The sequence below is a fragment of the Sceloporus occidentalis genome, unplaced genomic scaffold (assembly GCF_023333645.1).
Source record: "Sceloporus occidentalis isolate IW3139 unplaced genomic scaffold, rSceOcc1.0.p SCAF_9, whole genome shotgun sequence".
Taxonomy (NCBI): Eukaryota; Metazoa; Chordata; class Lepidosauria; order Squamata; family Phrynosomatidae; genus Sceloporus; species Sceloporus occidentalis.
In genome coordinates, this window is record NW_028316989.1 from 23,177,878 (window position 1) to 23,192,535 (window position 14,658).

General features: G+C 45.6%; 1 protein-coding gene across 2 annotated transcripts in view; it reads left to right on the top strand.

Moving 5' to 3' along the window:
- The first annotated feature begins 6,601 nt into the window (after positions 1–6,601).
- KIRREL3 (kirre like nephrin family adhesion molecule 3) overlaps positions 6,602–14,658 on the top strand; it is a 1,115,257-nt gene continuing 1,107,200 nt past the window's right edge. For both annotated transcript variants that reach the window (XM_089537770.1, XM_089537771.1), the window contains exons 1-2: positions 6,602–6,623; positions 7,083–7,262. In XM_089537770.1, coding sequence (XP_089393896.1) covers positions 7,199–7,262 — 64 coding nt within the window. In that variant the 5' untranslated portion in view covers positions 6,602–6,623; positions 7,083–7,198. The remainder of the gene's footprint in view (positions 6,624–7,082; positions 7,263–14,658) is intronic.

Sequence of the window (14,658 nt, forward strand, 5' to 3'; positions counted from 1 at the left end):
AGTTTGCATTAACTGATTGTCTTTTTAAATGAATTCACCCAATTTGTGGTTTCTGACTGAGACTATTAACAACAGTTGATACATAATAGAATCATAGGATTGCAAAGTTGGAAGAGACCGCAAGGGCCATCCAGTCCAACCCCATTCTGCCATGCAGGAACTCTCAGTCAAAGCATCCAGCCTCTGTTTAAAGACCTCCAAGGAAAGAGACTCCACCAAAATCTCAGAGGAAGGAATGTTTTCCACTGTCAAACAGCCCTTACTGTTAAGGAGGTTCCTCCTAATGTTGAGGTGGAATCTCTTTTCCTGGAGCTTGCATCCATTGAGCAAAAAAATAAGCTTGCTCCATCCTCAATATGACACTATTTCAAATATTTAAACAGGGCTATCATATCACCCCTTAACCTTCTCCTCTCCAGGCTAAACATCCCCAGCTCCCTAAGTCTTTCCTCATAGGGCTTCATGTTTCCAGACCCTTCACCATTTTGGTCTCTCTCCTTTGGATATGCTCCAGTTTCTCAATGTCCTTTTTGAATTGTGGTGCCCAGAACTGGACACAGTATTCCAGGTGGGGCCTGACCAAAGCAGAATAGAGTGGCAGTATACTTCCCTTGATCTAGACACTTTTTAGCTTTTTTAGCTGCCGCATCACACTGCTGACTCATATTCAACTTGTGGTCTACTTGGTCTCCCAGATCCCTTTCTCATGTAGTTTCAGTCAGCCAGGTATCCCCCATCTTATATCTGTGCATTTCAATTTTCCTCCCTAAGTGCAGTACTTTACATTTCTCTGTGTTGAAATTAATTTTGTTAGCTTTGGCCCAGCTTTCTAATCTATTAAGGTCATTTTGAATCTTGATCCTGTCCTCTGGAGTATTAGCTAGTCCTCCTAATTTGGTGTCATCTGCAAATTTGGTACGTATGCCCCCAATTCTGTCATCCAAGTCATTGATGGTTTTGCAATCAGTTTACAATCATGGGGAGGAAAATCAATTTTTTTAAAAGAACTTTACATAAGTTGCATGTTTGAAAAATGAACACAGGTATGTTTTACTTTTTGAGAAGATATGTAAAGTCACTGTCTTGACTTGTACAAGCCAAACCCTACACATTCAGAAGTAACCTCCAAAGATTTCTTAAGTACATAGAATTATAGCTCCCGCTACCAAGTACATAAAGGACACTGAATTCTAAATAAACATAATAGGAGATAATTTCTATGGGGCATTACAAGCATTTATAAGTGGCTAGAGCTATATTATAATGCTATAACTGTCATAGACCTGTGTATAGGCGCTTTTGATCTACAGCTTAGTGAATTACTTGGAATTCTAGTCTAATACATTGCCCTAAACTTGCAACGTTAAAGATCTGTAGCAGAGAAGTCTAACTACTCTGTGAAACTGCAAATCCCAGGATGGGACATACATACGATGAAATAAGGGCAATTAAAGTAGCATCAGACTGCTATAACTGTGTAGTGTGAATACACCAATAGTGAAAGAGAAGAAGAATTCCTTTGATTTTAAGGTCCAAGCAGAGGAAAGCAGAGAGAAGGAACTTGAGAATAGTGTGTATGAAAACATACATACATTCCCCCAGAGGAAGGGGAAGAGTTTTGAGTTTGATAGAGACTTTGAGCAGAATGGTAGGATCCTGAGCAATGAAACTGACAAATATTTGTTTCCCCAAGAGTCTGGTGTAAGGATTTCAGTGTTGCATTGCGATTGTGGGAGATCAAAAAAACAAATCCCTGCTCACACATGGAAACCTACTGGATGCTCTTCATCAAGTTACATGCTCCCATGCTGCAATGGCAGACCTTAACTTGTCAAGAAAACCCTATGATAGTCGCCATAAGTTGGAATTGACTTGGAGCTACCCAGCAACAAGACACTATACACAGTTGCACTATGTTGTCAGGCATTTCAGGGAACTGCATATAGTGAGGAGAGCTAGCATGGTATAGTGGTTTGAGTGCTGAGGGTATGACTCTGGAGGCCAGGGTTTGAATTCCTGCTCAGCCATGGAAGCCCACTGGGTGAACTTGGGCAAGTTACACTCTCTTAGGCTCAGAGGAAGGCAAAGGCAAAACCCCTCTGAACATAGCTTCTCATGAAAACCCTGTGATCTTGGAGCACCATAAGCCAGAAATGGCTTGAAGGCACACAACAACACAGTAGAGAACAGGTAGGAAAAGATATCTCTATATATTGTTCCATAGGCACAATCTTTATTGAATGAGTAGACCGGACAGATGAGTTGGCTGGCTCTTTAATAAAAGAAGTACAGCTGTGTCAGAGCACAAGAACTCTGAACAAAAAAGCTGGCAAGCGCATACCCATTCAATTCAGTCAGGCTCTTTCTCACAGACACACTTCCAGCATTGCTTTCCAGGAAAGGTAATCTTTATGCGCTCAGGTGTGATTCTCAAGAGTAATCAAGCAGGTTATTCACCTGCAACCCTTTCCAGGAACTTGAGGTACTAAGGGACTTCAGAGATGTGCTCTTCTGATTGCTGCTTAATTTTGTATTTCCTTCTCCCCCCACTTCATAGACACTATAAACGCAGCTGGCAAAAAGTGAACCTCACTTATTAGCAAAGGGCTATGCTGGAGAAGGAAATTATTCAAGAGACAGACTAATTAACTCAAACTACAGCAAAATTTAAGCTTTCGCCTCTGCCTCCTCCTCCTCCTCCTCCTCCTCCTTATCATAGAATCATAGAGTTGGAAGAGACCCCAAGGGCCATCCATTCTGCCATGCAGGAACTCTCAATCAAAGCATCCCTGACAAATGGCCATCCAGCCTCTGCTTAAAGACCTTCAAGGAAGGAGACTCCACCACTCTTCAATGAGGAAGTGTGTTCCTCTGTTGACCAACCCTTACTCTCAGGAATTTCCTCCTAATGTTGAGGTGGAATGTCTTTTCCTGCAGTTTGCATCCATTGTTCCAGGACCTATTCTCTGGAGCAGCAGAAAACAAGCTTGCTACCTCGTCAATATGACATCCCTTCAAGTATTTAAACAGGGCAATCATATCACCTCTTAACCTTCTCTTCTCCAGGCTAAACATCTCCAGCTCCCTCAGTCGTTCCTCATAGGGCTTCATGGTTTCCAGGCCCTTCTCCATTTTAGTAGCCCTGGATCCAGTTTCTCAATGTCCTTTTTGAATTTTGGTGCCCAGAACTGGACACAGTATTCCATATACTATACTTCTATTAATGCAAGCTAAAATCACATTTTATAAAATTGCACAATTCTTCTTCTTCTTCTTCTTCTTCTTCTTCTTCTTCTTCTTCTTCTTTTTGTACAGCAGAGATGGGAGTTATGCATCCCTTCAGATGCTGGACTGCAACCTCCATCATTCATCATCATTGACATACTGGCTAGGTCTGGTGGGATTTACAGTCCAACAACTTCGGCAGAGGTACAGGGTTCCCACATATCTTCTCTGTGGTCCATACTGCAATGCAAAAGAAAAGTGCCAATGTCTTTTCTAGACTCTGGCGTGTTACAGACGCGTGTAAAGTACGTGCTCAGCATGTACTAGGGTTAGGAAAGGGCGTCCCTTCTGGACGCCCTAACCCTAGTACGTGCCGAGCATGTAGAAAATGGTGGTGCCCTATACACATGGGCGCCGCCATTGGTACGTCATGACCGCACTGCCTCCAAACGGAGCGGCGTGAAGTGACGTACTGGCGCCACGCGAGGGCGCCTGGGGTGCCCTTTCTGCTGCCCCGGAAGGAACTCTGTTTCGGAGCTCCTTCCAGCTTTGCGTCGCTGGGCGCAGCCTTTAGATGGCCGCACCAGCGATGTAAAGCAGAAAGGGGCCAAGTGGCCCCTTTCTGTTTGTCACCGCCGCTGTCAGGTGTCCTTGGGGCTTGAAGCCCCAACGACACCCCTTTCCAGGCTGCGGGGAAGTGGCCTTTTGCCGCTTCCCCACAGCCTGGAAAGCAGCGGATCGGGCCTCAGAGGCTGCCGCTGTGGCAGCTGAGGCCCTGATACAGCGGGGAAAGGGGCGGGAACAGGCCGCCCCAAAGGGGCGGTCTGTAAACCGCCTCTGTTCCTCTTCCAACTAACTTGGGCTGCAGAGAGTAGCTGGAAACACTTCTTTATCTTCTTTCTGTGCAACACTGAGGTGCTGGTTTTCGCAGGTCATCCTTTGTATATGTTTTATTGGGTTCTAAACCCACCTCAATCTACCTGGGAGAGGCAGGGAAATATAAATATAAATAATAATAATAATAATAATAATAATAATAATAATGATAATAGCACAGGTACTGAGCAAGGGGAAAGTCCCTTTTTATAAATACAGGGTGGTAATTGCGCAGTCTTCCAGACGTTGTTGGAGTACACCTCCCAGCATCCCTAGCCAACAACCGAAGTGAATCCAGTACTTCACCTTAATGTTTGGTAGGGCCAGGCCAGAGCAAAACATATGGTAATTTAGATTGTGAAACTGCAAACACAAGTGATAGTTCTGTCTTCTTCCCATCTGCTGTAATATAGATTTTGCAAATATATATTGAACATTATGCATCATATTTGATGCCACCATCAGTTATGGCTCACCCGTTTGGCAAGAGAAGCTCGTCATTCAGGGGAGGGCAGTGAGGCTGGTGGCTCCAATGTCAGGAGGGCATTGCATTCATTCCAGGTTTTAAAGATGCTACCTGAGATGCTGGATCTATTTAGGTGCAAGGCTCAACATGTTGGAAAGCTCCTTTAAAGCATGGATTAAAAGCAGGGTAGATTTACTGGTCCACTGACATGGAAGCTTCTTCAGGGATAGGAAAAAGTCCCACCCATAAAGTTGTCCCTCTCTTGTTCTTAAAAACACAAAGCTCTTTCTTCTCTTTGCCATCTCCTCATCTTCCTCCTATACAATCCTAAATATAAGAGCCCAAAAAATTAGGCAGGCCCTGGATCATGATGGGAGGGGGGGAATAAGCTCATAATTTAGGAGTGGCCAGACACCCCCCTTCTGGTTTTGAGAAACTGGCACTTTCTGATGTTAGACGTGTGCAGAGGAGCAGAAGGGAAAGCAAGAAAAAGACGGGACATACGAAAACAAATGACAGTACTTGCCCATAGGAAAACCATACCTGCCTGTAGGGAATCATTGGGGAATACTTGCCCATAGAGAAACCATACTTGCTCATAGGAAATTATTGGGGAATACTGGCCCATAGGAAATCATTGGGGAATACTGGTTCATAGGAAATCATTGGGGAATACTGGCCTATAGGAAATCATTGGGGAATACTTGCCCATAGAGAAACCATACTTGCTCATAGGGAATCATTGGAAAATACTGGCTCATAGGAAATCATCGGGGAATACTTGCTTGTAGGGCAATGGTTCTCAACCTTTGGGCCTCCAAAGGTTTTGGACGTCAACTCCCAGAAGCCACATCCATCAAGACTGATAGTCAGAAATCTTGGGAGTTGAAGTCCAACGCATCTGGATAGCCAAATTTTGAAAACCACTGCTGTAAGGGATCATTGGGGAATACTTGCCCATCCAGAAACCATATTTGCCCACAGGAAACCATTGGGGAATACTTGCTATGGGCAAGTCTTGTCCAGTGATTTCCTATGGGCAAGTATGGTTTCTCGATGGGCAAGCCCTGTCATTTGTTTTAGCAAGACCCGAACAGGACAGTAATTTGGGCATTGTCTTTGCTACCCCAGAAGCTCCGCTCTGGGCTCCACAACATACTCCAACTCCGAGAATTGTATAGCCAAGTTGAGCCAGACAAAGAGTTTAAAGTGGGGCCAAACTGGATTATTTCTCCAGTGTGGATGCAGCCTTGGAAACCTAGAATGTCCACCTGGGAGAGAGTGACAAAGAGACTGTGGGTGCGTCCGCACTGGAGAAAGAATCCACTTTGGGAGCGCTTTAGCTGCCCTGGCTCCCTTGTGATGGAACGCTGGAACAAATGACCATTCCCCAGAATTCCATGGCAGGGAACCAGGACAGTTCACGCGTTGTCAAACCAGGATATCTATGCAATGTGGACAGTCTTGGAGGAAGCGTCCCACCACCACCACCACCACCCTTCCCAGAATCCCATAGCAGCTAAAGTGCTCTAAAACGGAGATATTTATACAATGTGGACAGCCTCTGAGGGAGCGCCAGAGCACCCTTCCCAGAATCCCATGGGAGGGAGCCAGGAAAAGAGATTCCAGCTCAACATTAAGAGGAACTTCCTGAGAGTAAGGGCTGTTCGACAGTGGAACACATTTCCTCAATGGAGATTTTAGTGGAGTCTCCCTCTTTGGAGGTCTTTAAAGAGAGAGTGGATGGCTATCTGTCAGTGGGGATGCTTTGATTGAGAGTTCCTGCATGGCAGAAGGGGTTGGACTGGATGGCCCTTGAGCTCTCTTCCACAACTCTATGATTCTATGATTAATACTGCGGAGGGAGCAAGCTTGTTTTCTGCTGCTCCAGAGAACAGGACCCAGAACATTGGATGCAAGCTCCAGGAGAAGCGATTCCAAATCAACATTAGGAGGACCTTCCTGTGAGTAAGGGCTGTTCGACTTCTTCCTCGGAGTGTATTGGAGTCTCCTTCCTTAGAGGTCTTTAAGCAGAGGCTGGATAGCCATCTTTCAGGTATGCTTTGAGAGTTCCTGCATGGCAGAATGGGGTTGGACTGGATCGGGGCCCCTGAGGTCTCTTTCAACTCTACAATTCTATGGGTCTGTACAGACCGGCCAAGATAAAGCTGCTTCGGGTCACTTTGGAGGGATGCTGTTTAAGTGATGCATTCGTCCTAGGAGGCCGGAAGCATGCTAAGACCACTGGTCAAATGCCATACAAACTTGACTAAAAAGGACCGCAGCATGGCTTTGGTGCTGCTTCTGGCATCACTTAAGCATCATCCCTCCAAAGTGACCCGAAGCAGCTTTATCACCTGTCTGTGATTCTGCGATGCGCTCTGAAAGCGGGGTATTTAGGCAGCGCGGAGAGAGTGCGATGCTGCTGGAAGTCGCTCTGTCCAGCGGTGGGCGGGGCCTGTTTGGCGGAGGGGGCGGGGCTAAGGCGTGTCTCTCTCTCTCTCTCGGAGAGAAGGAAGGGAAGGGAAGCAGCAGAGGCTGAGTCCGCGGCAGAGACCGAGGGAAGGAAGGCAGCAAGGACGGCAGGCAAGCGGGAGCCTGGAAGGAAGGGAGCCTCTGGGGCTGGAAGGCATGAGAGCGCTCCAGGGAGACCTGCTCCTCCTCGGCGCCTTCGTCCTCCTCCTCCTCAGCCAAGGTAGGAGAGCTGCGCCGGAGGATGATGGGGATGGTGGGGATGATGGGGGCGATGATCTCTTCTTTCTCGAGAGGGAAGCCTCGGCGAGGGAGCCCCGCCTGCCCATCCGCACTCTCTGCTTCCATCCCGCTTTAGCTGCGGGGCAAACCCGGGCTTCCCTCTGCTGCCCATCGCCTGGAGCCAAGCGCAGCTCAAGCGCTCTCGAAGCGGGTCTTTTCTGTGCCTTGGAGTTCTTTTGGAGCGCCTCTAACCACTAGGCAGCCTGGCTCGTCCGCCCTTTTAGATGGATTGAGAACTTAGGAGGGAGGATCTAGTGAACAAGAAGGAGAAGGAAGGCTTGTGTCGACTAGATCCTTGGCGATCCGGAGTGATGGAGGATCACCTGTGGCACCGGGGAGAACTTGGCTTCATCTAGGCGCCAGAAAGGCATACAGGAGTCCATTGCCCCGATGCCAAAGCTGTGTGCCATCTGTGCCCCATGGAGACCCCATGCGATTTGTATTGATGGGATGGGAAAAGGAATAAAAGGACCCCCAACAGGTCCATCTGTTGAGGAAGGAAAGGGGCAAACTTGAGGAGGGATGGCTTTTTCTATCCTGCCCATCTCCTTCCTTCCTTGGCACCATGAGGGGCATTGCTTTGGTCCTGAAATGGCTCCGATTGCAGTGCCCTAGGCTGGCATTGCAGACCAAGGGCTCTTTTGGCGAGAGAGGCACTGATAGAGATGGGAGAGTTGAGGGTCCATTTGCAGCACAGGAGTCTGGTCTTGCTTTTTTCTCAAGCTCATTCACTCCCTTTTCCCCTTTCCTTGTTTCTTTTCCCAGCCAAAACCAAGCAGGGAATGTGTTTTGGAGCCTGCCAAAGTTTGGCTTCCAATGGCAAAGGGCTTGTGTTGGTGGGATTTTCTTTAGCAAGAGAAAATGTAAAGGATATGAAAGCAGGGACATTGGGATTCTGCCTTTGACTCTCCTGGGTTGAAGTCTGGAGGGGTTTCTAGTCGCCTCCTTGATGCCTTGGAAGGCCCTTCTGGGCACAGTCCTTCTCCAAGAAGCTTCTGGGCTGGGCATGAAAAAGGGACACACTTCCTCCATCTTTGTGTGTGTTTGGATTTCAAGACCTGCAATAATGCCATGGCAGGGAACTAGGTTAGTAGCCCACTGGCGCCTGGCTGCTTTGGATACAGTTATTCTTACCTTGTTGTTTGGATGTATTTGGTGGCTACTGCCAAAGTAGCCTCTGAAGTCCCTGGAAAGACTCTGCAAGGTGCAGCCAGAAAGTTTCCTCCTTCGAAAAGCATCTCTGGATGCAATCTCTGCTGTGCATCGACTGATAGTCCCTCTAGAACAGCAATGTCCAAACTCTGGACCGCCAGGAGTTTTGGACTTCAGATCCCAGAAGCCTCAGCCACTTTGGCCAATGGTCTTGGGATGCTGAGAGCTGAGGTCCAAAACACTTGGAGGGCCAGAGTTTGGACATTGCTGCTCTAGAGAGATGTTGGCTATAAAGGTAACTGTCTTTTCACAGTGAGACAGTGCAGTCCCAGCAATATTTTGGATAGTTTTTTGTGGGTTTTTGAGGCTCTGTGGCCATGTTCCAGAAGAGTTTCTTCCTGATGGTTCACCAGCATCTGTGGCTGGCATCTTCAGAGAATGCTGGCATGGAAGAGAGTTGGGTATGTGTATGTATATGTATGTATACACACACACACACACACACTCACACACTGTGTGACCCTGGGTAGGGAGAAGTGATTTCCATGTCAATCTGTATATTGTTTTGTATATATGTGTGTGTGTGTGTTCTGTATACACACACACGCACACCCACATATATAAACAGAGTATATACAGACCCAACTCTCTTCCCTGCCAGCATTCTCTGAAGATGCCAGCCACAGATGCTGGCAAAACATCAGGAAGAAACTCTTCTGGAACATGGCCATAGAGCCTGAAAAACCCAGAAAAAACTATGGGTGCCGGCCATGAAAGCCGTCAACTTCGGAATATTTTGGATGTTTCTCTTTCTCTTCCTTGCTTTGCAATTGTGTGACATATTTGCCATAGCCTTGGAAATCCACTTGGTTCATGCCCTCTTACGCCGTGGGTGGTGTTTGCTGCATTCACAGCTTTACGCGCCTTCTTTCATCTTGTTAGGATCCTCAAGATGTCTGTTGGCGTGCCACTTGCAAACAACAATCTGGACCCCATAACTCCACAAAGATCTTCTGACAAACATACATTGCTTACCTTGGGAGTTTGAGAGTTTCGCCTGAAGTGCAATTCATTGAAAGGGGGGGGGGGGGGGCTTCGATTCTGTTTAAAAGTTTGTGAGCGCAAAAGGGACATGGATAGCTCTGACTGCCAAATGTGCCGGAGGGCATTCAAACAGTCCTTGGAAACTGCATCGGTGTAATATGTGGCACCTTACACAGGGTTACCCTGGTTATTACCTTTATATCTGTGTGAAGCTTTTTGCTAGAAAACAGCATGTCTGGGGTGCAGTGGGCTCCTAGAAACCAAGTCACAAGCCCCTGGAAAGCAATGTATCACTCATCTTGTGGCAATCTCTGGCCATTCTTTTTACAAGGATCGCTTCCGAGGGACGCTCTGTTTCTGCCTATTCAAACCACGTGGGGAACAGGTAACAGTCTGACCTGTCTCGGCTGGTCTTTCATAACAGAAAGTGCCACTGCCTTTTTGGAGAAAAGCCTGCTAATACATCTTTGCGTCCCTGCAGAGCCCTTTCAAAAGCCTCTTAGCGGAATAATGTCCAGACAGGTCTTCAAAGCCACATCTCCGTAGCGTCTCTGACATGTAAATGTCCACTGGCAAATCTACTGTGCCAGCTTGCCACTCCTTCCAGCCTCTGTGTCCAGCCCTGAATCTCCACCGATGGTTTTAAGAGAGCTTGCCAAAAATAAAACAAAACAAAAAATCATGGAGGAGACAATCTCTAAAAAGACAGATTGGAAATGAATTGTTAACGGTCGGCTCTGTTTTTCTCTTAAGATGGCATGGCGAAAGGAATCGCTCTTCTGTCACTTTCGTGCCGGTCTTGTCATCACACAGATGAGCAATGGTTGTCCTGGCTTTAAAATGTGACAGCTGCCAGTGTGCGCTTGGTGTTTTTGAGTTTGTTTTTGTTTCTCCTTCCTTCCCGGGTGCTGTTTTTTTCCTCCCTTTTGCTGTTGCTTGCCCTAAGCTGTCAGGGCTACAGTGCTCCGCGAAAACTGGTATAATGTCACAAGGCAATTTACCTCCCGCTAGCTAGCAGCATCAGCAGTGTTCCTTGGTGGGAAAGAGAAGTGACCCTGTCATTGGCAAAACGTGAAGCATTTTTGTTATTACAACCATGATTTTTTTGTTTTCACCCATTAAAAAAAATATCTCTTCTGTCTTGGTCTATGGAGTTTTAGGGCGGAAACAACAATACAAAAATAGAAGAACCCCCTCCCCCCCCCCCCCGGCACCGTCTGTCAGATCCAAAGCTGTGTGACATCCACTTATAGCTGAATGGCATCCTTGTTGTGCCCTTGAGCAGAACTTTGCTGTCACACAGGGAGCCCCTGGCATCACTGTAGCTGATCCTTTGGGCATTTTGTTGTTGTTGTTGCGTGACTCATGATTCTCTCCGATGGCATGAACACAGTAGGTGGGTGGGGGAAGCTTTCTCATGGAAAGGGAAAGAAGTTATGGATTGAGACCTTGCTAAGATATGTGAGGCTTTGGATTGTAGAAACACTCTGTGTGTGTTAGTGTGTTTGTGTGCATGCCAGACATGAGAAACAGTGGGTTAGGCAACTCAACAAAGTCTCTTTCAGGGTGTCCTCTTGTAGGATTACTTTGGTTCCAGCGACAAGTTCTGGAGCGTCTGCTTTGTGTCGATAAAAAACATCTCCCTATCTTAAATACATTCCTATTTGATTTTAATATTATCACTTTAATTTCAAAGTTTTAAAGAAAATTTTTCAGAGGAATACAAACTCTGTACTTTATTTTAATTGATTTTACTTTATAGTACTCTGTTGTGCTGAATCATTTCAAAATCCACTGTTGTACTTATGTCCTGGGCTTTGAATTTTTTTAAAATCTTGTACAAATAATGTGATTATGGCATGTATAAAATCACAGGGGAGTGTATTTTTTGTATTACTCCCATTTTATTTTATTTTATGGTGTCTCACTTGAAGTATGTTGTTATGCTTGGTATTGTGCTTTGCATCTTTTTAAATTTTGCTGGTCATTGACCGAATAAAACGTATTGATTCTGCTTTGTGGAGGTTCATTCAGTGGGGGCCAGAGGCTTCCATGTCAGTCTGGTGGTGAATCCACTCTGGGCTTCGCTCCGCACTTGTCATGAGCAATCCAGGATGCTGGACCCTTGCCTTGAAGTAAGTCCAGCAACTTGGACAGTGCCTTTGGGAAAGCCAGAGTGGATTTACTGCACCGTTAACAGAGACACTCCAGCCACCACTCTTTTATCTCTTCTTCTTCCATTGCCTCTGCCAATTTGTTTGTCTATTAGCTTTGGGCTTATTCTACCTAAAGGTGCGTGGAAAGTAGTGCTACTTGCTCTTGCCAGTATTCACTTAAAGGGGACAGATGAGCATATACAGTAGCAAGGGGAAGGTGGATCAGCAGTATGGCTTCAAAGTTTGGCCAGGGTCCCCTGCAGATGTCCAGCAGCACAGACCTCTGATGCTGGCTCCAGACCACTGAACAGATTCCTTTCCCCAGCATCTTAACTGCTGCATGTTAGAAAACAGTAGCACAAGAAGGTATATTTTATCCTTTTTGAATAAAATATAATAGCGGGGCTTGTGACAGACGGTGAAAGGTCTCTCCGAGTGCTTTTTTCTATTACTGAGACAGTTGATAAGAGTATACAGCAGGGCATTCCTTTCCAGGAAGGCTGTACAATACATCCTCTCAGCCGCCTCCATTAGTCCAGCTGCCATTAAAATATATTTGTACTGCTGTTTTGGGTATCTGCTTATTTTGTACGAGTTTAATATATGGGGTGTATGCATGCAACCACACACGCTTGCAAATGGATTTTTTTAAAAAATGCATGGTCTGAGGGCAGAAAGCATAGCAATCTGATGTATACTCCATTGAGTTCTGTTATGGAAGACAGACAGTACAAAAATGTGGGAAACAAAACATGATACCTTGTGAACTGGGCAGGAAGGAGGGAAGGGAGAAATGAACAGTGACTTCCCTTCCTCTTCCTCCTCCTCTTTCATCCACTTCTCCTCTTTTAGATAACATAAGTGGAAGGATAAGAGAGTGCATAGACAACTTTGTCAGCATTGTGAATGTATGTTTTGATCCCATCACCTGCCTGGCCTTCTTCACAGCGATCCTGACAGAAAAAGATGACATATACTTCTCTTAATCTCCTATGCGTTTATTCCATTAAACCCTTCCTAGACTGCAGCATCTATTTATGCTGAAAGTTATATTGATACATGTGTGTTTTGCTGTGTGTTGAGACATCAACCTTCCCTAATTTGTGAGCAAGCTGGAATAAAACTGAAGGTAGTGATGCAGTCTCTCAGGATTCAGTTAATGTTCTTCTTGTGGGGCTAAAACTCTTAATCCTTGTTGGTGTGTTGGATCAATTGCATGGTTTCTTGTGTGTTTGTCAAATAATGGTGAGCACGCTGCAGTACTAGTCTGGTGTGTGTGTGCACATGCCTTTCCACATGTTGTTGAACTTCAGCTCCCATAAACCCCAACCATCCTAGCCAGAAGGGAAGGATGAAAAGGAATGCTGTCCCATAACATTTCAAGGGCTCTAAGTTTCCCAAATTGGGGAAGCTCCACTTTCTTTTGAAAGGAGTCAAATCACTGGCATCTAAGATGTGGGGAGCAGCAGAACAGGCATGTCATGCATTTTTGTAACCATGATAGGTATATCTTTGGGAAATCTTTAGAATCAGAAATGTTTCAAAGAAAGGAGAGGGCAGGAAGTTTCCAGAAATGTAAAAGATGGGTTGCCTGTGCATAAGAAGTGCCTAAGAGTGCAAACAAAGGAGTGAATGTAGTGAAATGCATTTAAACAAAACATTAAAGCAAGACTTCAGAACAATTACATTTTCTGACATCTCTGGCAACCAATACAAGGAGTGAGAATGACAGATGCTGGTGAGCCCCCATCAGGATATTGTTACCTACTATGCAAAAGCAGTAGATGAATCTGTCAGTCTTAGTTTCGTCGTTTTGCATTTGTGGATTTGAATGATCTGAACTTTGAGCCTTTAAAGCAGTTAAACGTAAACTTCTGCACAATTTTTGCAGATTGCTACAAAAGCAGTAGATGAATCTGTCAGTTCCTTGTTTTCGCATTTGTGGATTTGAATCATCCCAACTTTGAGCCTTTAAAGCAGTTAAATGCAAATGTATATACATTGTTTTTGGCAGATTGTTACAACATTTCCCTAATAATGAATTGCAACAATATATTTGGCACTGGAAGCCAAAATGAATAAATCGAGGCTATCATATTATAGACATATCATGAGATGGCTTGACCCATTGGAAAATACTATAATGTTTGGTAAAGTGGAAGGCAGTAGGAAAATAGAAACATTGCACTACAGATGGATTGATTTAGTGAAGGAAGCTGAAGTTCAGAGCTTGGAACCCAGGGCTAGTGGAGGTCTTTCATGCAAAGGGTTGTTTTATGTCAAAGCTAATTCAGTGGCAAATAACTACAGATATGATTCCCCCCCACCCAAATAATAATACATTTTTGTGTATACGTTTGCATGGCTTACACATTTCAATGCATGTTTTGACTGGGAAACGCTCTTGTACAATTTGGAAAAGTACTTCTTTTGAAGGATGAGCTTCAGTGCCTATACTGGATAAAAATGTATGCACACCCTGACTCTAGAACATAGGTGTGCTTGCAGTTGTAGCAAACATGAATGTCATATAAAATGGATTGTTCCAAAGAAGATAAAAATTCATTTGCCTTTTCAAGGAGGTCAGAAGGTTGAAGTCTATTGGAGAAAAGGTATTTTGTACAAACTTGTCTAAATGGCCAGAATACTAGAGTCTTGTGCTTCATCCAGTTTAAGGCGGGATACAAACGGGCAGGGGAAGACGTCTTGGAGGTGTATTCTTCTGAATACGGAGCCTCCAGACCGCCCGCCCCGGGGGCGTGGCTCAGGAGATGGGGCTTCCATATGGGGGGCAGTGAAGACGCCTCACCTGGGGCCGTTTCTGACCCGCAGTTTCCAAACCGCCGCCTCGGAGGACGCTGCAAAGAGAGAGGCAGCTTCCTCACGGGCGGCCAAAAACGGGGCTTTTTTTTTTCCTTTGCCGGCTGGCGGATGCGCAGCTGCGCAGCTGCAGCGCTAAGCAGCAGCGGCAGAAAGCCTATGGGC